Source organism: Dromiciops gliroides, chromosome 6 (genome assembly GCF_019393635.1).
Source record: "Dromiciops gliroides isolate mDroGli1 chromosome 6, mDroGli1.pri, whole genome shotgun sequence".
NCBI lineage: Eukaryota > Metazoa > Chordata > Mammalia > Microbiotheria > Microbiotheriidae > Dromiciops > Dromiciops gliroides.
Window position 1 is genome coordinate 234,618,290 of NC_057866.1, and position 22,284 is coordinate 234,640,573.

At 38.7% G+C, this 22,284-nt stretch overlaps 1 protein-coding gene across 1 annotated transcript in view; it reads left to right on the forward strand.

Annotated features, from left to right (window-relative positions):
• SLC9B2 (solute carrier family 9 member B2) overlaps nucleotides 1-17,441 on the forward strand; it is a 43,280-nt gene extending 25,839 nt beyond the window's left edge. The window contains exons 8-12 of the mRNA XM_043969511.1: nucleotides 1,430-1,536; nucleotides 4,065-4,214; nucleotides 11,518-11,626; nucleotides 13,984-14,120; nucleotides 16,253-17,441. Of these exons, the coding sequence (XP_043825446.1) occupies nucleotides 1,430-1,536; nucleotides 4,065-4,214; nucleotides 11,518-11,626; nucleotides 13,984-14,120; nucleotides 16,253-16,474 (725 nt within the window). The 3' untranslated portion in view covers nucleotides 16,475-17,441. The remainder of the gene's footprint in view (nucleotides 1-1,429; nucleotides 1,537-4,064; nucleotides 4,215-11,517; nucleotides 11,627-13,983; nucleotides 14,121-16,252) is intronic.
• The last annotated feature ends 4,843 nt before the right edge of the window (nucleotides 17,442-22,284 follow it).

A 22,284-nucleotide genomic window follows, 5' to 3' on the forward strand; every position in this document is an offset into this window, starting at 1 on the left:
AACAAAATCAATTCCTTTTTTTTTTTTAAATAGAAAAGAAGTGAAATCACAGCAGGAAAAAAAAAGAACCATAGTCTATTTTTCTTCACCTCTTCCTCTCTACCTCTACCACATACTGGCTGTGTGACCTTGAAACAAATGAAATTAATGAACGAGAATAACTGAAACAATCCAAAGACAACTGGTTTTATTTTTTATTCCTTTTTAGCTTTTTCTAAAGCTCTACTTCCCCTGGTTTGGTTTTGTTTTGTTTTCCCTTGTTTCTTCCCTACAGTCCACCCCCCCCCCCCATAGCTGTAGTTAATGTATATGGTATTTTGGTTCTATTGATTTTATTCTGTATCACTTCATATAGGTCTTTTCATATTTCCTCAAATGTTTAACATTTGTCATTTTCATGGCACCATTTCAATAATATACTCTATTTGTTGGTCACATAATGTCCATTTTTCCTACTGTAAAAACAAAACCAGCTATAATTTTTAAAATTAGGGTATTTTTCCTTTTTATTATGTAAATAAAAATTACTTTTTTCAAAAGAGATGATTGGTTTTATGATCCATATTATATAATGCCACATTGCTTTCCAAAATGTTTGCCTACAATCCCACCAAAAATGTGTTCAACCATGGAATCAAATTCACTTAAGAAATTAGTAAATATTTCCATTATTAATTGGAGCACAATACTAGAACTGGGGGCACCTGTTTTTTAATACTTTGGATAATACTGAATTTAGAACTTTTTTGTTGTTATTTTTTCCATTTTGGTGAGTGTAAGGTAAAATCTTAAGGTTGTACTGATTTGTATTTCTTGTATTATCAGGGAATTTGAACATCTTTTTATTGTTGTTGTTCAGTTGTGTCCAACTCTTCATGACCCTATTTGGGGTTTTTTTTGGCAAGGATATAGGAATAGTTTGCCATTTCCTTCTCCATATCATTTGACAGATGAGGAAACTGAGGTAACCAGATTTGAACTCAAGAAGATAAGTCTTCCTCACTCCAAGTCTGTGCCACCTAGCCACTTTGTATTATTTTTGTCTTTTGATCAGTTGCTCCATTGGAGAATGTGAGTTTTAGTTTTATACAAATGAGTCAATTCCTTATGGATTATAGATGTTAACACTTGGACATGATTACTGCAAATATTTTCCCAATCTATTTCTTTTCATTTTAAACATATTTGGGGAATTTTGTGCAGAATCTTTTACCTTTGCATAATCAAACTCATTGATCTTTTTTTCCAATAATTTCATGAGCATATATTATGTTGTTACTGTCATATAATTATTATATATTGTTACATTTTCTTTTAGCTTTTTAATGATTTCTAAAATAAAGAATCTTAATATTATGGAAGAAAAGAAGTTTATAAATATATGAATTAAGATTTTTATTGGAAATATCTCCTTTATGTACTTTCACAGGTTCTACAATTTATAATGTTCTCAGAGGATTTCTGGAAGTGATAGTTGGTGTGGCAGCTGGATCTCTTCTTGGATTTTTTATTCAGTACTTTCCAAGTAGGGATCAGGTACAAAGGAAGTTTTGTATTTGCTGGGAAATTGCATTCAGACATATCAGTGGAAAAGTTCATTTTTAGAAACATCTGTGAAATATTTCTTACAAAATTAGAGAAGGGAACGTGGTTATTTAAATGTCTCTTTGCCCCGTGAGATCATATTCTTTGTGAAATGGAGTGAGTAGAATTAATGTCTGGAAAACTTGCCCAACCTCTCCACTACTTATCCCAAACTTCACTCTTCATTTTGAATTGTAAAACAGGTATCACAGCTCCATTTTCTTATGGCGAACATGGGTTTTTGTTTGTTTTTGAGCTAACATGCAAGCAAGTCATAATACATAATATAATTCTTCGTGATCCTCCATTTTTTGTTGTTGTTGTTTTTGTTTTTGTTTTTTTGCAGGGCAATGAGGGTTAAGTGACTTGCCCAGGGTCACACAGCTAGTTAAGTGTCAAGTGTCTGAGGCTGGATTTGAACTCAGGTCCTTCTGAATCCAAGGCCAGTGCTTTATCCACTGGCGCCACCTAGCTGCCCCCAATCCTCCATTTTTAATTCCAAAAGATCTTAGAGTAGTTTTTTAAAAATGAGACTAGGGGGCAGCTAGGTGGCAAGTGGATAAAGCACTGGCCCTGGATTCAGGAGGACCTGAGTTCAAATCCGGCCTCAGACACTTCACACTTACTAGTTGTGTGACCCTGAGTAAGTCATTTAACTCTCAATACCCCCCCATAAAAGAGAGAGAGAGAGGATAACCAGACATGAGTGCACTGTTCTCAGCCATGTAGCCATGTAGTTGAGATTTCATCCCTGTCTTCTTTCCTTCAGGTATTTACTTTATAAAGATAGATGCAAATATATAGCACTTATCCCCTGAGTCAGAGCTTGACATCTCTGAGAACAGACATTATTCTAAAACGTTTGAAATGTTTTGATATCTGGTGAGTTTAGAGAGATTTCAAGACAATCCTTTAACTTAACAAATTTACCTGATAATATTATAAAACTAAAAACGAGTATAGTTTTGTTTCCTTTAAAAGAAAGCTATGTCACTTTTTTTTAAAAAGTGAGGCAATTGGAGTTAAGTGACTTGCCCAGGGTCACACAGCTAGTAAGTGTTAAGTGTCTGAGGTCGGATTTGAACTCAGGTACTCCTGAATCCAGGGCCGGTGCTCTATCCACTATGCCACCTAGCTGCCCTGTATGTCACTTTTTAAAAGAAAAAAAATTAATTAATTTGGTCTCTTTCTGCTCAAGGAACTCTAAGCCCATTAATTCTAAAAAGATGCAATGAGACCCACAGAGTGCATTAAAAAAGAAGAAAGGATGATCTTAGCCATCCCTGTGTCCTGTGAACTATATACACAGGGTGGTCCAGAAGTCTTTAGTTCAAGCTTAAATTTATTTAAACTGATTAAACTTGAAATTGGACTAAGAATTCCATGACACTTTGCATAACAAAATAAGCAAAACCCCAAACTGCTTACAAACATTTATAAGTACTTACTTTGTGCCTGACACAAGTGGGGGAACATTTTTATCATTTCTAAAAACAGTCTCTAGAAATAAGAAATTTAAGTGATTGAAAAGTTAAAAAAAAAAATGTATAGACCTGTAGTCCTCAAACCCAAGAAGCTGAATGGTTTATTCTTTTTTTTTTCCTTTTGGTTTTTTGGGGGTTTAGGGGGTTTTTTGGCTTATTCTTAAAGGACCTAAATTTAGAAGCTCACAAACTTGGAAAAGAAGAACAAAAAGAAGGAAAAGGGAATTTTAAGGGAAAGGAGATTTTTAATTCCTATAAAGTGTTACATTGATGACTTTGGGGGGGGGGCAATGAGGGTTAAGTGACTTGCCCAGGGACACACAGCTTGTAAATGCTAAGTGTCTGAGGCTGGATTTGAATTCAGGTCCTCCTGAATCCAGGGCTGGTGCTTTATCCACTGCACCACCTAGCCTCCCCCAACATTGACAACTTAATAAAGGAAGGTAATGGGAGCAGGGACAAAGAATTTCTGCATAGTGAGATCTCTTTTTGGGAAGGAAGAAGCACATCTATATTTGGTGTACCTAGAAAAAAGATTTATAAGTTAGTATGACAAAAATTGTGTGTTGATTAGGTACTGTTACCAATTTTATAATCAATGATACAGAAATAGGCGGCATTATGCTCAGAGTACAGGCATTGCTGAACAAAACCCAACCCAAACAAAACAGTGAGCCTTGGTCATTGGTTTTGGTTACAAAAGGAAGATGGGTACAATGGAATTTCAAAGAGCAAGATGTTGATTTACAGACCAAAGACAGAAGGAGAAGAGCTATATCAGGTAAAACAGGAAACACTTGATTAACACAAGACTTGGAGTTGATAAGCTTCATTTTGCAGACTAGAAGATATATGATGTACTCATGTTAAATAAATGATAATAAGAAAGTTAAGCCAGAAATTCTCTTATTACATTAGTATACACATTTAATATAAAAACTCCATCTTGAGGAAAAATTGAATCAACTCTCCCATTTCCATTGTTTTTGCTTTCAGGGAAAACTGATGTGGAAGAGAGCTTATCTCCTCTTGGGACTGGCAGTGTTCGCCATCTTCAGTAGCACGTTTTTTGGTTTTCCAGGATCAGGAGGACTGTGCACACTTGTTATGGCCTTTCTTGCTGGCATAGGATGGACTAGTGAAAAGGTACATTTTCTTTTCTTTTCTTTCTTTTTTGCAGGGTTAAGTGATTAGGCCAGGGTCACACAGCTAGTAAATGTCAAGCATCTGAAGTCAAATTTGAACTTAGGTCCTCCTGAATCCAGGGCCTGTGCTTTATCCACTGTATTACCTAGCTGCCCTTCGGGAATTTTATTTTCAAGCTTTCTTCTATGTTACAAATGAAATATCTCCTGATTGTATTTTTTCAGGGTCTTTTAGTATACTTCTTTTTACAGATTTGTGTTTGACAGGACCAGATTCTATCCAGTTTAATATGGAAATGATGTTCAGTAGAGAAATTATTAGAATTTTGCAGTATTTTATAAACAATAATTAATGGTAGGAGGGGTATGGTGATCCAAGCCTGTAATCCCTGCTACCAGGAAGACTTAGGTTATTGCCTTGCTTGAGTTCAGGAATTCTTTGCTGCAGTGAGCTAAGCCTGCTGGTGACCACTCAATAGCGTGTGGGAGCTACCAGGATCCCACCAGACTGGAGCCACCAGGCTGGGACCACCAGGCTTCTTCAGAAGGAGCAAACTAGCTCCCTGGATAATCTGTGTGGTATCAACCCTATGAGTGACTGCTGTATTTCTAGCCTCGATAAGATAGGGAGACCTAGTATCAACAATAATAATAATAATAATAACAATTGATATTTATTTAGTGCTTTAAAGTTTGTAAAGCGTTGTGAACATATAATTGAATTTTACCTTCACAACAACTCTGTGAGAGTATTTTCCCATGCTGGGTGGCTGCTGACTCCCATGCTTGGAACACTGTCTCTCCTCCTCTTGGGCCCTCCACCAGAAGAAGCCTTTCTGATTCCCCTTAATGCAGCAGCCTTCCTTATATCAATTATCTCCAGTTACCATGTGGATATCTTGTTTTGATATGGTTATTGTCGTGTTGTTTTCTTTATATCTCTAGTACTAAGAGGCACAGCAAGATGCAGCAAGACATAGTAAAGAGGGGGAGGTAGTGCTCTAAGGTTTGCAGAGCACTTAACAAATATCTCATTTGATCCTCCTAGGCCAAACAGAAGTTAAGTGACTTGTCCAGGGTCACAGAGCTAGTACGTGTCTAAGGCTGAATTTTAACTTCTTGACTCTATGTACAGAGATCTACCACTGGGGCACCTAGACGGGATCAATCTGCTTTATATACTTGCTAGCAGTGTGACCCTGGGCAAGTCAACCTCTCTGAGCCTCAATTTCCCCTTTACAAAATGGAAAAAATATTAGTGCCTTCCTCACAGAGTGGTTATAAAGGTTAAATGAGATAGTACAGGAGGAGAGGGAGGATATTTTTATTATTATTTATTTATTAAGCATTTACAGTGTGTAAAGCACTGTGCTAAGCACTGAGGATACAAACAGAAAAGCAAAACAGTCTCCACTCTCAAGGAGCTCACATTCTAATGGAGGAGACAGCTACAAGTCTTGCAGTAACAAAGCAGATGGTGATGCCTCTTCTTTAATACTGATAAAACCAGATGTGTTTCTGGTGTTGAACCATTTGACAGGGCCAAAGCTCCTTGGTGGGGAGAGCTTTCTTTTTTGTCTTCAGTTGCTGGGGCTGTTGAGGGAGACCGGGACTATAGCTTAGGCAGAAGCCGTTGCTAGGTTGCATTTCCATTTCCCTTGATGAGCATGGCTAGTGATTGAGGGGCAGTTCCATTTCTGGGACTCAGGATCCTGGGCTGTCTCTTCTGATACACGTCTGAGAGGGAATTCTCATAAGGGTTGAAGCAAGAGATGAACCCACATCTTTCCTTGCCTCCGAGTCCAGCATTTTTTTTTCTGCCATGCTGCTACAGCAAATGTATTGTTGCTCTCATGAAATATTTGTTGACCTAAGAAAACCACATTGCCTTCTGTTGTCATAGGAACACAAAGGGGAAAATGCAGTGGGTTACTATTTAAACATGATCTTACAAATAGCAAATAGTCACTTAACTACTGACTTGGGTGTTTCCATGTATCTGTAGCCTCATTAATGTGGGTCTTTTGTCCAGCAAGGCAGATCCTTATTTATCCCCATTTTTTCATCCTGCATGACTCTATATCTTCCCATAAATCCTCCATCCAACACGCTGTTGTCCCTCCCTTTTGTCTCCTTATAATACATAAAAATCAATGGACCTGGGGCAGCTAGGTGGCGCAGTGGATAAAGCACCGGCCCTGGACTCAGGAGGACCTGAGTTCAAATCCGGCCTCAGACACTTGACACTTACTAGCTGTGTGACTCTGGGCAAGTCACTTAACCCTCACTGCCCTGAAAAAAAAAAAAAAACAATGGACCATATAGATTCTCTCTTCATTTATCTTTTACCCTCACTCTTACCATACAATTGACCCACCTACCTTCTCATCATACATTTCTCCCCTTTAGCTCTTCTGCCGTACAATTTTTATTCATAGCAGGTTGTAGCCTGCTCATACTCAACATATACCTTTCCATGGCCTGTTGGATGGCTTGCAACCTTACACCTTTTTTGTTTAATTTAATTTAAATTTATTCTTTAAGAAGCATTTCATTTTCTCTCCTTCCAACTCTTCCTCCTCCCCACCATTGAACAATTAAAAAGAAAAAGAAAATTCATAAGAAATACGCATAGTCAAACCAAACAAATTCCCACATTGTCCATTCTGTATTTTAAGCCTATTGCCTTTCTGGAAAGAGGTGTGTATTGTGCTTCATCAATTGTGGCTTATGGCTTCAATGATCAGAATTCTAAAATCTTTCACAATTCTTTTTCTTTATAATGTTGCAAACTTTAATTCTTCAGAAGTGGTGGTATTCCATGACATAGCCATTTAGCATCACATTTTCACAGTTAACTACCTAATTGATGATTTTATGTGATCCAGAGTTCAGCTGGAATTTTTTTTAGCTATAAATTTTTGTGCACCATTAACATTTAAAAAATATATCTCAGGGGCAGCTAGATGGCGCAGTGGTTAAAGCACTGGCCCTGGATTCAGGAGTACCTGAGTTCAAATCCAGCATCAGACACTTAACACTTACTAGCTGTGTGACCCTGGGCAAGTCACTTAACCCCCATTGCCCTGCAAAAAAATATATATATATATATATATATATATATATATATATATATATATATATATAGAGAGAGAGAGAGAGAGAGAGAGAGAGAGAGAGAGAGAGAGAGAGAGAGAGAAATGGCCAAAGTTCTTTTGCTGGGCTTTTATCTGCATATCTTCAGAGCTTGTTTTCCCCCTTTAGAACATCATTCCTACAGAATTTCTGGATTATTAATTTTTTGATGATGCAAAACGAGGAGGTAAGTTGGTATGATGGAAAGAACACTGAACTTGGAGTTTGTGGAGGGAATTTTAAATTTTGACTCTGCTACTTCTTATGTATGAGGAGATGTATGGGGAAATCACTACTAAACTAGATGCTCCCCCTAATCCCTTCCAGCTCCAAATGCTTTGCTTTCTTGGAGACTGGGTAATGTGTCTTCCACAGTAATGAAAGGCAAGAAGATCTTAGCCTTTAAAAACAACAAACTATAAAAACAGCCTTCCAGACATCCAAGACAAGTAATAATTTATACCCAAGCATAACGAATGCCAGGGTGATTTATTTTATTAATGATGTTTTTCATGGGGAACAGATGAAGAGACCAGTAAAATATTTTATGGAATAGTAAATTATTTGCATTTATTTGTCAGGTTTAAATGCATTGACATGCTTTAATAATAGTTGTGTTTTTAAAAAGAGAAACCATGGCATTTGTGACTTAATTAACTTCATATACTGGATATAATATGCTTGTTCCTAGACTTTTGCAGGAAAATGGATTTTCTCAGGGCTTCTTTTTTTTTGTCTTGTTTTGTTTTTTGCTTTGCTTATAGCTTCAATCATATATTAGTGATTTCGATCCTTATTAATAGAAGTCTTGCCCTAGTTACCCTGGGATTTCCTCTACCAAAGTATCTGTTCAGTTTTGGTGAAGGAACTTAATAATTAGCCAATCAGAACTCCATGATTTCTTCTTCTTCTTCTTCTTCTTCTTCTTCTTCTTCTTCTTCTTCTTCTTCTTCTTCTTCTTCTTCTTCTTCTTCTTCTTCTTCTTCTTCTTCTTCTCCTCCTCCTCCTCCTCCTCCTCCTCCTCCTCCTCCTCCTCCTCCTCCTCCTCCTCCTCCTCCTCCTTCTTCTTCTTTCTTCTTCATTCTCCTTCTTCGCAATGGGGGTTAAGTGACTTGCCCAGGATCACACAGCTAGTAAGTGTCAAGGGTCTGAGGCCGGATTTGAACTCAGGTACTCCTGAATCCAGGGCCAGTGCTTTATCCACTGCACCACCTAGCTGCCCCCGATTTCTTCTTTATAATAGTAGAGGATTACTATTTTAAAATTTAACGTAGGCCTAGCAAGATTGTCTAGTCCAATCTTCACATCTTAGAGATGAGGAAACAGATCCACGAGACTAAGTTTAATTCAACAAAGATCTACTAAATACCATGAAATTCAGTGTGCTGTGCTGGGCATACAGACCAAAATGTCACAGTTTCTGCCCTCAAGGGGCTTATATCCTGTTGGGAAGATACAGCAGATACATGGGTGAGTAATTTCAAATAGAAAAATGAAAAACACCAATAATACCAATGCAGGGGAGGTCAGGAAAGACTTAATTTGTTTAAATACGTGCCATATTTTAAGAAGAACAAAAGAAAACTAAGGGTTCGGGAGATTATGTCAAAAAAGAAACCCCTGAAGGGAACAGGGATGTTCAACCTAGTGAAGAAAAAAATGTTAAGGGCAGCATAATAGCTGCTTTCAGATATTTGAAGAATTCTCATGTAGAAGAGTGTACGGGCCAAATTTAGTTTGGGGAGCGTTAATTGGGTGGCTTGCTGTTCAGAATTGGGTTCAGAAAATAACGAGAGACCTCTAGGTCCAGAGTTTCCTCTTCTCCAAACTGCCTTTTTTTTCCAGTTATATGTCCCAGACTGATAAGAAAGGAGATTAACAGCCTCTTTTCTACAAACAAATCAGGTTTTATTAATGGGAACAAAATTTACAACACAAGTGAAGTTAATAAAGCCAGGGACAGTGACAAAGGGGATAGAGAAAGGGAAAAATATGACCCTCTTCCCAGATGGTTAGAATCTAAATCTCTAGGGTAAAAAGGCCCCCAGGTACCTTCAATACGCTCTACTTCCTCAGCTACTCAGAACAGTTTGGGTCTGACAAAAACTAACTCAGACTCCAAACTTGTTTCCAGCTCAGCGGGCCTAAGGAGCCAGCCTTGCTTCAATAACACAAACACCACCACCTGGAATCAGCAGTTCTAAGGAGGATCGGCTTTGCAGCGTCTCCTGGCTAGGTCAGAAGATCAAAACACCACCAGCTCCTCCCTCTCTCTCTCTCTCTCTCTCTCTCTCTCTCTCTCTCTCTCTCTCCACCTTCCTCTGCCCTGTACCTCTCCAAGAGTCTTTCTCCTCCTTCCTGCCTCTCTCACAGGCAGGGTGGTACTATAGCAATGTTGAGTCTCCAATTGGTTTAACATACCCCCTGGTCTGTGCCTATTATAATTTGGCCAGGCCCATGTGGGCGTGGGGGAACTCCTAGGTGGGGGTGAGGTACTTAGTTTGATACTTTGACTCAATAAATGTTCTTTGTGCTGTTTGTTCTATAATCTCTTAAAGCACACACCCATTTTCTCTTAGGCTTTTAAAACTTGCATCTTTTCAGTATGACCATGATGAAGCAAAGATGGGGTAATGAAAACACCAAATCACAATTAATTCCTTACAAGAGACAAAGACACTTGTGTGCTCCAGTTAGCCTGGACCAGTGAATAGAAATTAGAAGGGAATAGATTTTAGCTGAAGAAGTGTGAGATTTTTCTAATAATTAAAGTTATCTAATTTTCTACTAAAAATTATCTAACAATAATATGAGTTGCCTTGTAATGTAGTGAGTGAGCTTAGCACCACTAGAAGTAATCAAGGAGCACTGAATGACCATCACTTTGGGATGCTGTAGATGAGAGTCCTTCACTGTTAGGCAGGTAGACTTAGGATATCCAAATCTAAGATTCTATTCTATAATAGAAAATCTAGGCCTAGTACCCAGAGATCCTTTCTGGGACTCAGTTTCCTCATCTCTAAAATGAAGGAATTGGACCAGATGGCCTCTGAGGCCCATTCCAATTCAAAATCTATGATCTTGTCATGTTATTACCTACAAATTTGACATGCCAACTCTGAAAAAAAAAGTTGAACAGAATTGAACCAAGGTAAGATCCCATTAAAGACCTTCCATCCAGAGTGACACTAGTCTTAGTCTCTTACCAAGCTTAAATAAATGTATATTTGATGAATGGAGCCAAATATTACATATAGAGTTCTTGTTTGGGTCTACTTTCATAAGGAGATTTTATAAGCATATATTTTGTAAGCATTTATTTGAAAATCAACAATATGTTAAAGTTCTTAAAATAGTTTATCTCTAAATAGATTAAACTCTCATGCAATTTTGTTTATTCTTATCATTTGTCTAGAAAAGCTTTTCTTCTTTGATATATCAGTATGTAAATAACCTATGATTTCATCAGTGTGGGTATGTCCTTTCCCTATGGGGAACACAACTCATCTCCAGATTTACAGTCTTTTTTTTTTGGTGGGATAATGAGGGTTAAGTGACTTGCCCAGAGTCACACAGCTAGTAAGTGTCAAGTGTCTTTGGCAGGTCCTGAATCTAGGGCTGGTGCTTTATCCACTGTGCCACCTACCCGCCCCCTGGACTTATAGTCTTATTTATTTATTTTTTGGGAGGTGGGGCAATGAGGGTTAAGTGACTTGCCCAGGGTCACACAGCTAGTAATTGTCAAGTGTCTGAGGTCGGATTTGAACTCAGGTCCTCCTGAATCCAAGGCCGGTGCTTTATCCACTGTGCCACCTAGCTGCCCCGGACTTACAGTCTTTTTTTTTTTTTTTTTTTTTGCGGGGCAATTGGGGTTAAGTGACTTGCCCAGGGTCACACAGCTAGTAAGTGTCAAGTGTCTGAGGCTGGATTTGAACTCAGCTCCTCCTGAATACAGGGCCGGTGTTTGATCCACTGCACCACCTAGCTGCCCCCAGCCCCCAGTTTTTCTTGACTCCAAGGCCAGCGCTCTGTGCACTACACCATGCTGTATTTCTTCATAGATAGTACAAAGAGAAAGGCCAGCTCTGATCAAGTTAATTCACATTTCAAATTAATAGAGTACAAATTAATTTTTTTCTATACTTATCTAAATATTATTTTCCATGTAGGCAGATGTTGAAAAGATCATTGCAGTTTCATGGGACATTTTTCAACCCTTTCTTTTCGGACTGATTGGAGCAGAAGTATCTATTACATCTCTTAGACCAGAAACTGTTGGTAAGTGTCTCAGGATACCAGAAGTATGTGGAAATGGTTTGCTTTCTAGATAATATGAGAAACAAGGTAGCATAGCAGATAGAGAGTTGACCTTAACACCAAGAAGACCGAAGTTCAAGCTTTGCTATTTACACATACACACACACACACACACACACACACACACACACACACAATGTGAGAAAATAATAGGGTTTGGGGACCGCCCAAAGGCCCCCCCACCAGGGGATTGATTGGATTGACTGACTTCACTGAGTAACTCACTTAAAGTTAATTCAATTAAAACCACACCTGTCTGGCCCTCAAGAGGGTGTGTCCTCAAAGGGTGTAAACTCTGACCTCAACACAGGACCACCCTCAAGTCCAGTGAACCAGTGGATTTGGGTGAAGCTAGCCAGTTAGGAAGGACCACCTCTCCTGTGGATACAGAGGAAGCTTCCACTCTCACTTTGGCTCTTGGACAGGCTCGTGGTGGAGGACTTGGAGGCAGAAGCAGGCCAGGCTGGAGCCCTAAGATAGAAAGACCTTTTCTTAACTTTCTGACCCAGGTGTTCTCTTTTTACTAATACTTGGTATGCTTTAATAAATGCTTAATGCCCAAAACTGGTGCTAAAGCTTCTAATTTATAAGTAACAAATATATTAGAAACCCCAGCTAATTTTCCCCAAACTTTGGACAGAAATAAGGCAACCACATTTGATTTTACATGTCTATATATGTATGTGTATGTATATATACACACACAGACACACGCACACACACACACACATAGATATGTGACCCTAGGCAGATAACCTCTCAATGTTTTAGGCAGCTCTATATCAGAAGGCATCAACCTGCATTGGTAGAGGATATCTCACCTGGGAGTTCCCTGCATGTTTTCATTGTTCCACAACCAATGACCATATCTTACATAATTATAGCTTCACATAGTGCTGATTTGAGTCCATGAGACCACTACAGGGTTGTTTGCACTAATAGGGACATAGCTGTACCAGTGAAATGATAGGATAGGTCCCTTCCCTATTGTTGTAGTGCACATTGGTAACAATTTTATAACAAAGAGAGCTATACCTCAATGTTTAAGATACCTGATTTCTTTAACTTAGGTACTCTCCCCACTGATGCAGACTAATTCCTCTTTCGGGTTATTGTCTCAAGAGTTGCTATAGCTAAAAAATTCATAACCCTTCAATCAATCTGCTGAGGATTCTGAAGAAGAGGACCAGCCTTCATTAGTTTGATATGCTCATGGCAGGCATACAACCTGACCCTGGATCAATACTTATAGTCCTTCCAGCTTGGTAGAACCCACTGGAACATGAACTTAAATAACACAGCATTAGAGCAAGCGTGTCAGCTCTGTGGCACAATGAAGTATCCAAGTAGGACTTTATTAAGGGAACAGACATAGCAAAGGTAGTCATTCATACAATCTGAGCATGATGATAATGAGGCCAAGACAGTGGTCTCAATTATCATGATAATGTTGTCCTTTTTATATGAAGAAAAGACTACTGAATAGTATCACAGCACAAGTTTAATTGTTTCTTCCATTTGTGCTGATCATCAACATTTGCTGACCTTCTCATTCTTTCTGTTCCCCTGGCTTTGTCTTCAGAATGGTTTGGGCTCAGTTTGTCATACCCTAAGGACAGCTTTGAATAGATCTGTTCCATAGTATGAATTGTACCCTCTGTCTATGTGTCTATATGACAGATGTGGCTTCTAGTAACAAAGGGAAACAGGAAGACTATATTTGTAGCTGACTCAGTGCAATTTATCACCACCACTGGAAAAATGATTCATAGTACATATCATATTAACAGTGGGTCAAAATGGTCATCTTCATACATGGAGGGATATATATTTTATTCATATTTATTTATATCCATATTGTTGTTCTCATATTATCCAGGAATCCATGCCATCAAAAAGATGGAAACATTCTTCTTGTCCTAGATTTTTATGCTATATCTGTTACTGAGAATGGAAGAATAATTAATAGTCACAAATTAGGATTCTCTCTATACTTTTATGAGGAAGGTTCATCTTGTTGTTTTAATAAGATCTAGTTCTTTAATTATGGTTTCCAATATGTGAAAATGTAGTCTTTGATGCAAAATATAAGAAATGTAAAAATTCAAACATTTGTATTAATGACAACTAAAGGTTTTTATTTAGACAGAAATTATAACTAAATCATTTATTTCTTACATATTCATTTCTTTTCAAATTCCATTTCATTTAATCTTTAAATAAAGTTTTGTGCTGCATTTCAATTAGTAACCATGTAAGTTCTTTCCAAGTATTCTCCAGCTTATAATTGCTAAATAATAACTTCGTTTATGTTGTAGGGCTATGTGTGGCCACCTTGGGCATTGCTGTGTTGATAAGGATTGTTAGTACATTCTTGCTGGTGTCTTTTGCTGGTTTTAATATAAAGGAAAAAATATTCATTTCTTTTGCCTGGCTTCCTAAAGCCACAGTTCAGGTAAGGATGGCATGTACTTCATAATTTGTATGTAGTCCTCTAATGAACTCTGGATTAAAAGTTAGAAGAAAATAAATAATATACCCATGCTTATTACTACCACCAATATTTTTATTTTAAAATAAAACTTTAAAAATTTCAATTAATGAAAACTTTTAATTCAAGTATAGCCACTTAAAATTTCATTTTTAACATGAGCAGTTGACAAGTAAGTTTGTTTTAATTTGGGTTTGTTGGGGTTTTTTTGGACAAAGATTTCCAGAGCTTCACTAGAAATAGCATTCATTCCCACATTGCCACTATGAGCAGGAGTTCTTAATGTGGGGTCCATGAACTAATTTAAAAATTCTGATAATTGTATTAATCCTATGTATTTTATTTTAGGTATTTAAAAACATTATTCTGAGAAGGGATACATAGGCCTCATAGACTCCCAAAGGCATCCATAAGAACCCCAACAAAGAATAAGAAAGAAGGCCATGTATTGAGGATTGCAGTGAGAGCTAAACTTTGAAGAATAGAAATTTCCTTTAATTATCACCCAGGGTATTTTCCCCCAGGACAGCTAGGTGGTGCTACAGCAGATAGAGTGCCTGGCCTGAAATCAGGAAGACTCATCTTTCTGAGTTCAAATCTGGCCATATTAGCTGTGTGACCCTGGACAAGTCACTTAACCCTGTTTGCTTCAGTTTCCTTATCTGTTAAATGAGTTGGAGAAGGAAACAGCAAACCACTCCAGTATCTTTGCCAATGGGGTCACAAAGAGCCTAAAACAACAGAACAATAACAAATCCCTTTCTACTCTGAGACATAAATCATCCAGAAGGACAGTAAAGACCCCCTCCCTTTAGAAAGCTCCAAAGACAGGAATAAAAGGGAAGAAGCATTGTTCATAGTCTTTTGTCTCAGTCACTAGGTTAGAATAAGTTGATGATCCCAGTAGAATGTAAGCTTGGTGAAGGCAGGGACTGTCTCACTTTGATCTTTGTATCTCTGGCACCTACTGTATATAGTGTCTAGCATATAGCATACTTAATAAATGCTTGTTGAACAAATGATTAACCCATGAAGCCTCACCAGTGTCAGTGGAGAAGAATGTGAAGTGGAAAAGAATTATAGAAGAAGATATGGGAATGCTTTCCTGTTTCAAGAATATACATTAATATTAAAATATACAGTCATGCTAGCCATCCTGACAAAAATCATCTTCAGTTGGTCAAAATTTATGATCCAGATGATCGTGATGAAAAACCATGTTTATGCATTTGGTAAAAATTGCCAGCATTTTAGAATTAGAAAACCATAAAGCTATCATTTATTACAAATTGTAAAATACAGATAAGTCATTTATTTTTCTTACTTTGCATTGCTGTCTTGTTTGTTTGATGGAGAAAATAAGTTTTATAATTACGCTGTTTTCTATTGAAAAATAGAAATCTTTTGGTTTTGTGGTCCTGGGATTCCATACAATTGGATTTGCCTTTTTGTTATTGTTCACTATAAGAATAATGACATGTATACTTTGAACCGGCCTTCTGGACATTGGCACTTGAATATCCCACCTACACTGGACACTATATGTGCATCTTCATTTGTGCCTCACAACACCTCAATGAGCTAGGTAGTCAGGCAGCCAATAAGCATTTATTAAGTGCCTGCTGTGAACCAGGAACTATGCTAAACTGGGGATGCAAAGAATGGCAGAAGATAATCCCTGCCCTTGAAGAACTCACAATTTACAAAAGATTTTATGCATATTTTACAGAAGAGGAAGGCGAGACTCGGATAATCTAGAACTAGAAGAGAACTCTCAGGTCATCTAGTCCAACCTCTTCACTTTACAGATAAAGAAACTGAGGTCTAAAGATGTAGTGACTTACTCAAGGTCACACAGCTAATATCAGAGACAGGATTTAAATGTAACTTTCTGATTCTAAATCCAGGCCTATCCCCTGTGCCATACCATCCCTCTCATATTAAGCCATAAGAATTCAACAAAAGATGCTAATAAAGCAACATGTTACCAATAGACCCCTTAACTCCAGAGGGGAAAACTAGGACTGATGATTGCTTTTCTTTTTTCTCCCATATTCATCGTGTTAAACCGTCCTTCGACCTTGAAAACCTCACAGGCTGCTATAGGTTCTGTGGCTTTGGACACTGCAAGAACTCATGGAGATGAACAGCTGGAAATGTATGGAATGGACGTGCTAACAGTCGCATTCTTGGCGATTCTGATCACTGCTCCAATTGGAAGTCTGCTCATTGGCCTTCTGGGCCCCAGACTACTGCAGAAAGCTGAACAGAATCAAAGGAAAGATAAAGAAGGAAGAGAATCACACATACAAATGTAGAGGTGAAAGGAGAGAACACTGGGAGGAATTATTTTTAAAACTTTCACTATATGCTGTTCATCAGAATTTTTCTATTGGGATGGATGTTGAAGAGCAGAATCTTAGAGCTGGAAGGGATATTAGCCTGTGCAGGAATGCCCACTATAGGGTACTATCCGTGGTCCTGATACCTGACCTGTGTAATCCTCCTCACTCCCACTACCAAAGCAGCTCCTCTCAACTTCCTATTGTTATCACATAGCAGGGTTATGAGTTCACACTCCAGGTAGGGCTGAACCCTAGAATTTGGGGAGAAAGTCAATAAAATGTAACGTTTTAAAGTTCAATATATTAGGCATAGACATGGAATGGCTGAAATCAGGGCCAGAAGTAGCATGGAAGGGAAATATAATATATGTGTTATAGTGTATGGGATAAACCCAATATGGGGTAGGAAATCAAATGTCACTTGGAGAGGCACATAAGAGTCAACTCTTACTCATTTGTAAAATGAGGGTTTTTGTAAGGTGTTTTGCAGACCTTAAAAGTGCTATGTTAAGGGTAAGTATTGTTATTAATAAAATGTATATAATAAAATTTTTACTACCTAGCTCAGAAGGTGATTGGAAGGAAAATTTTTGAAAACCATAAAATATGTGAGCTTAATGTATCATACTTTGGTCCCCAAAGTTTGATTGCAATTCTAGAGCCCACCATAGGTAAGAAGCATATAGTATAATTATATAAGTTACTAGAAAGGGGCTGCCAGCAGTTAGGTGGTATTGTACATAGAATGTGGGATTTGGAGTCAGGAAGACATGAATTCATATTCTGCCTCAGATATTTACCAGCATGGGACCCCGGGGAAGTTACTTATTCTCTCTTGGCCTCAGTTTCTTCATCTGTAAATGGGTATAACAAGAGTGACTCACTCACAGCGTTGTTACGAAGATTCAGTAAGATGGTATCTATAAAGCACTATCACAGGCTGGTTTGTCCCTGTGTCATTTTTGTGCCTTGTCATCCACTCTATGGAACTGTAATGAGGAATAAGAAACTAAACATAAGTCAAAAAGTATTTCATGGGGCAGCTAGGTGACACAGTGGATAGGGCACCGGCCCTGGAGTCAGGAGTACCTGAGTTCGAATCCGGCCTCAGACACTTAACACTTACTAGCTGTGTGACCCTGGGCAAGTCACTTAACCCCAATTGCCTCACTTTAAAAAAAAAAAGTATTTCATTTACAGGTGAAAATGGACAAAAGATCAACTATTAAAAAGACAGATAGTGATTACTTATAATATTGTAAAGAGTATGAAATAAGTCTTAGCCCCCTATTGGAGCCGACAGAGGAGAGACCAGTCCATCATGATAGAATGTAGAATGGGCCATCTCTTTCACAGATCATCATTAGCAAACACTGTCGTTAAGGAGAGGTTCTGGGAGAAGGGAACAGAAATTATATCTACATCAATTAATAATAGAAAATGATGATGGGCTTACCAGGAGTATTTTACTTCAATACTCCAAGCATCTATCATTTTGTGAATGAGGGTATACCTTCCATTGAATATAAACATACCTGTCTTCAACCTACAAGACCTGGTGATGAGCCTTTCCAAATTTAGCTAGACTAACTCAGGCAACAGAAATAAGGTTTGTCATTCAAAGTCCTGTATTCTAGAGCTTTATGGTCATGTGAAGGGCATCTTCAAAGGCTTTGCCAACCCAGTACAAGCTTTGGCAGGTCCTACCTGACAGGAAATGTTACAAGTATGGTCTAAATGATTATCAAAAAGGATAACTTTTTAGAAATTCTAGAATCTCTAAAATAAGTGGGACCTAGAATTCATTTAGTCTGTTTTCTTTCCTCCAAAGAGCTCATTTTAAAATTTATTAAAAAAGACATCTCTCTGAGCATTAAACATGTGCATGGAAGACTTGTTGGAAGAGAACAGTAGAGCAAGAGTTCTTAAACTGGGTTGATGGGCAGATTTCAAGAGGGTCTATGAATCGATGAAAAAAAAAGACCTCTAATTTCACTAACTTGTAACTGAAATTTAGCATTTCCTTCATTTATTTAAAAACATTCTGAAAAGGAATCCATTGGCTTCACCATACTGTCGGAAGGTGTCCATGACACAAAAAAGATTAAGAACCCTTACAGAGAGAAGCTGGGGGGGGGGGGGATAGTCCTGTCCTCACTTATTCAAAAATGCAGCCCCAGATCTCGCCCCTTCCCACCAAAAAGGGAAGATTAAAGGAAAAGAAAAAAAGAAACAATGGAGAGCAGGGGGTGGAAACCCTTGGGAGGAAGTAGAGAGTATACCTGCTGAGATGGAGTCATTCTGCCTGGAGTCTCTGAGTCTGCATTGACTCATATGTATTAACTCCATCCCCCCACTGCCACTGCCACCCCCATTCCTCCAGTCTTAATTGAAGCGATGGAATTTTCTGAGGCTTTCTTATCTTACCTCCTGATCATGTGAAGGATTAAGTTTAAGCATAGGAGGCCTAGAACCACCACCCGCAGACTGGATTCAGATGGGGGAGGGAGGCTTATTATAACACTTGGCCAAGTAAGCAGGATGACATTCCCCCACTCTCCTCCAGCTGATCAAGCCTGTGGAATTCCTGGCTTGATTTACCACACTCTATTTTCCAAATTAGTGGAAAATCCCAATCAGCATTGCCCCATTCTTCTCTCTGCTCAACAGCCTAACTCTTTTTTTTTGCAAAAGAATCAATTTATCTAAGTTAATAACAAAACAAATCAGTATACATAGGAAAATATAGTATATACCAGACAATATAGATTGGGAATGGGACAACTTGGCTCAGTAAAAGAGAGTCCTATATCACACTCTAGAAGTTCCCCAGTCTCTAGTATAGCAAGCTGGGGATAGAAATCAGAAATACTGCCCAACCCAGTTTCCTCCCGTCCCTCACTCTCAGAAAAGACTCAAGTTTATGTGTGCCATAACCCTTGAAACTCCATAGCCTTAAGAAAAGTAGGGGGCCAAGGATCAACGGATGAGTTTGCTCTGGCCACTGGCCACTGGCCCCTCCATGCTTCTTCCCCCACACCTCCTAAGCATCTTGACTCTCCACTACACTGGGCGTGCTTCATTGTTACTTGTGCTTGTGCATTTTGGCACACACCTTAATAATCCCTATGGTGTCTTCTCTCTCCCTACCCCCTTTTCAGTTCCCTTTTATTTCCCTTGTCTTTCTCCATTATAATGTCAGCCTTGAGGGCTGGGGCTGTCTTTCTTACCCCTTAGGAATGCTAATTGCTTGCCTTCCTATTTCTCCCTCTCAATTACCTACTGATGGAGGCAAAAACTGCCAGGGTCCTAGATCTAGGGCCACTTTCCCCCTGATGTAGGAGGAAAAAAAGGGGTTAACAGAAAAACCTGAGACCCAAGCTCTAATTCAGATATGAGCTCTAAAAAGGATTCAGATCCCAGTTAATGGAAAACTTTAGACTTGAGTCTTCATTAATACAAGTCAGGACCTGGGTTCTCTACCCACATGAATCAGCACCCATAACAAGAACATACAGAGGCAGGTCATAGAGACCTTAAATATGACAATAATACACTGACAAGGCATAGGAATTCAAACTGGAAATCAATGATAAATGAAGATATTTTGAAACTGGGCATGGGAATCAAAAAGTGACATGCGCAGAAAAGGCCAAATTGGTCCCCAGATTCACCTTATGATGTGTAAACCCCCAAAACACACCTCCATGGAAAAAGGTACCCGCTTCAGGGGTTGGTTTAGGACCCAGGAACTCCAAATTAGGATAAACCCTCCCTTTACCTCCCTAAGGTGGAGATTATTATAATGAGACTGTTAATTTGTCCATATTATATTCAATTTATTCATACTATATTTCTTTATTCAAGAGATACCTTTCCACTTTTCTGGTTCTCTCCTTGTGTTCACTCACAAAACTTGGGAAACTGAGTCACCGAGTCTTGTAATTCTTTTGGGACGACTCGCAATCAATTTGACCCTAAATTCTATCCCACATCACCCCACTCCCCCTTTTCTGGGCTTTAGTAGCTTAGTATGTAGTTAGACTATGTATCAGGAATCCCTATGTTCAAATCCTGATTCAGACACTAGCTATGTAGCTGTGTGACCCCGGGCAAGTCATTTAAGCTGTTTGCCTCGGTCTCCCCAATTGTAAAATGGGGATAATGACACCTACCTCACAGGGTTATTGTGAAGATCAAATAAAGGAACATACATTAAGCACTTGCAAACCTTTAAGCTTTATGTCAATGCTAGCTATTATTATAATTGAGCGAGGGGGGTGTGTGTCTGTGTCTGTGTCTGTTTTCTTCTTGGAGAACTCACCAAGTTTGCTTCCTAGGTGTGCTTGCTGGACACTATCAATTTTTGTTTTTATGCCTGTCTCCTATAGAAACACAGATCAGAGAAATTATTTTCATAATGTCTCCTACAGGAAAAACCAGATAAGAGACAGACAGGAAAAAGATAGTACCAGTTTATTTGTCCCAAGAACAAGCAAGCATGAATCATGCAGAGACCCATTGTAAAGAAGGAGCTCGAAGACTGTCTTTCTGAGGGTACATAAGGTTTCTTTGCTCCCTGGTTTACAGGGCATTATCAGTTTCATTAACATGATACAAATCAACCTAAAAGCAAATATTATGACAAGAATGGACGTTTTCACAATTTCAGTTATAGTTCAACTTAACAGAAACACTATGATAAGATTATATGATTCCCCAAAAGGGTTTGGCTTGGAGGAAGATGCCCAGATAGATGTTTTTAGAAGATAGGGACAAGGCAGCTAGGTGGCACAGTGGATAAAGCACCAGCCCTGGATTCAGGAGTACCTGAGTTCAAAAATCCGGCCTCAGACACTTGACACTTACTAGCTGTGTGACCCTGGGCAAGTCACTTAACCCCCATTGCCCCACCGAAAAAAAAAAAAAAGAAGAAGATAGGGACTTATTATCCTGGGGAAAGAAGTCAGCAAATAGGGACCCATCTGCTAGCTATCTGGGTTCAGTTTGAAGTTTAGTCAAAGGACATTTTGCTCCTATTAATCCAGGGTTTCATAAAATCCTTTGGGATAATAAGGCAGAGCCATCAAATTCATCATAACAACATTAGATTTAATTTGACAGAAAATTGTTAAGATAATGACTGAAAATTGTTCATATTAAATGTAATATGGACTGCCACAGCTCTTAATCATCCTAATGTCCTTACAATCCTACCCTTTAGATAGTGTCAGGCTGAACCACATCCCAAGTTCCCCCACCCTGAGATTTTACCTTGCAAAGGAATCTAGTTTAAGCAGCATCTCAGCTTCTAATGTCCTTGCTCCCTTCCATTGCGATTCGTGGCATGAAGGACAAAACAGCCAGAATAAAATGGTCTTCCTTATCCAGATTACCAAGGGCCACTGGGATCTCATGACCTCATACTATCTTCTTCCTCTCACCTTCTAAAGGTATAAGGAGCCTTTTCATGGGTCTCTTGGTTGGAAAATCCATTGTGCTCTGCACTCATGGGACATTCCCCAGGGGTGGCAGGTTTGCTACCCTGTTATTTCAATTAAATACAATTTATTCCTCAACTCATGTGTAAAGAATTGTTATTTGAGGTTTTTATGCCTCAGCACGTACTGGCCTGGGGCTCCGCAAACCACACGGTGCTCCGCCCACTGGTTGTAGCCCTTGCCAGGGCTCTGGCACCTCACATCATCATGACTCTCCGATGCCTACATGGGCTTGGCAAAATTATAATGATTGGAAGCCTAGTGAGGGCAGTTATGTGACTG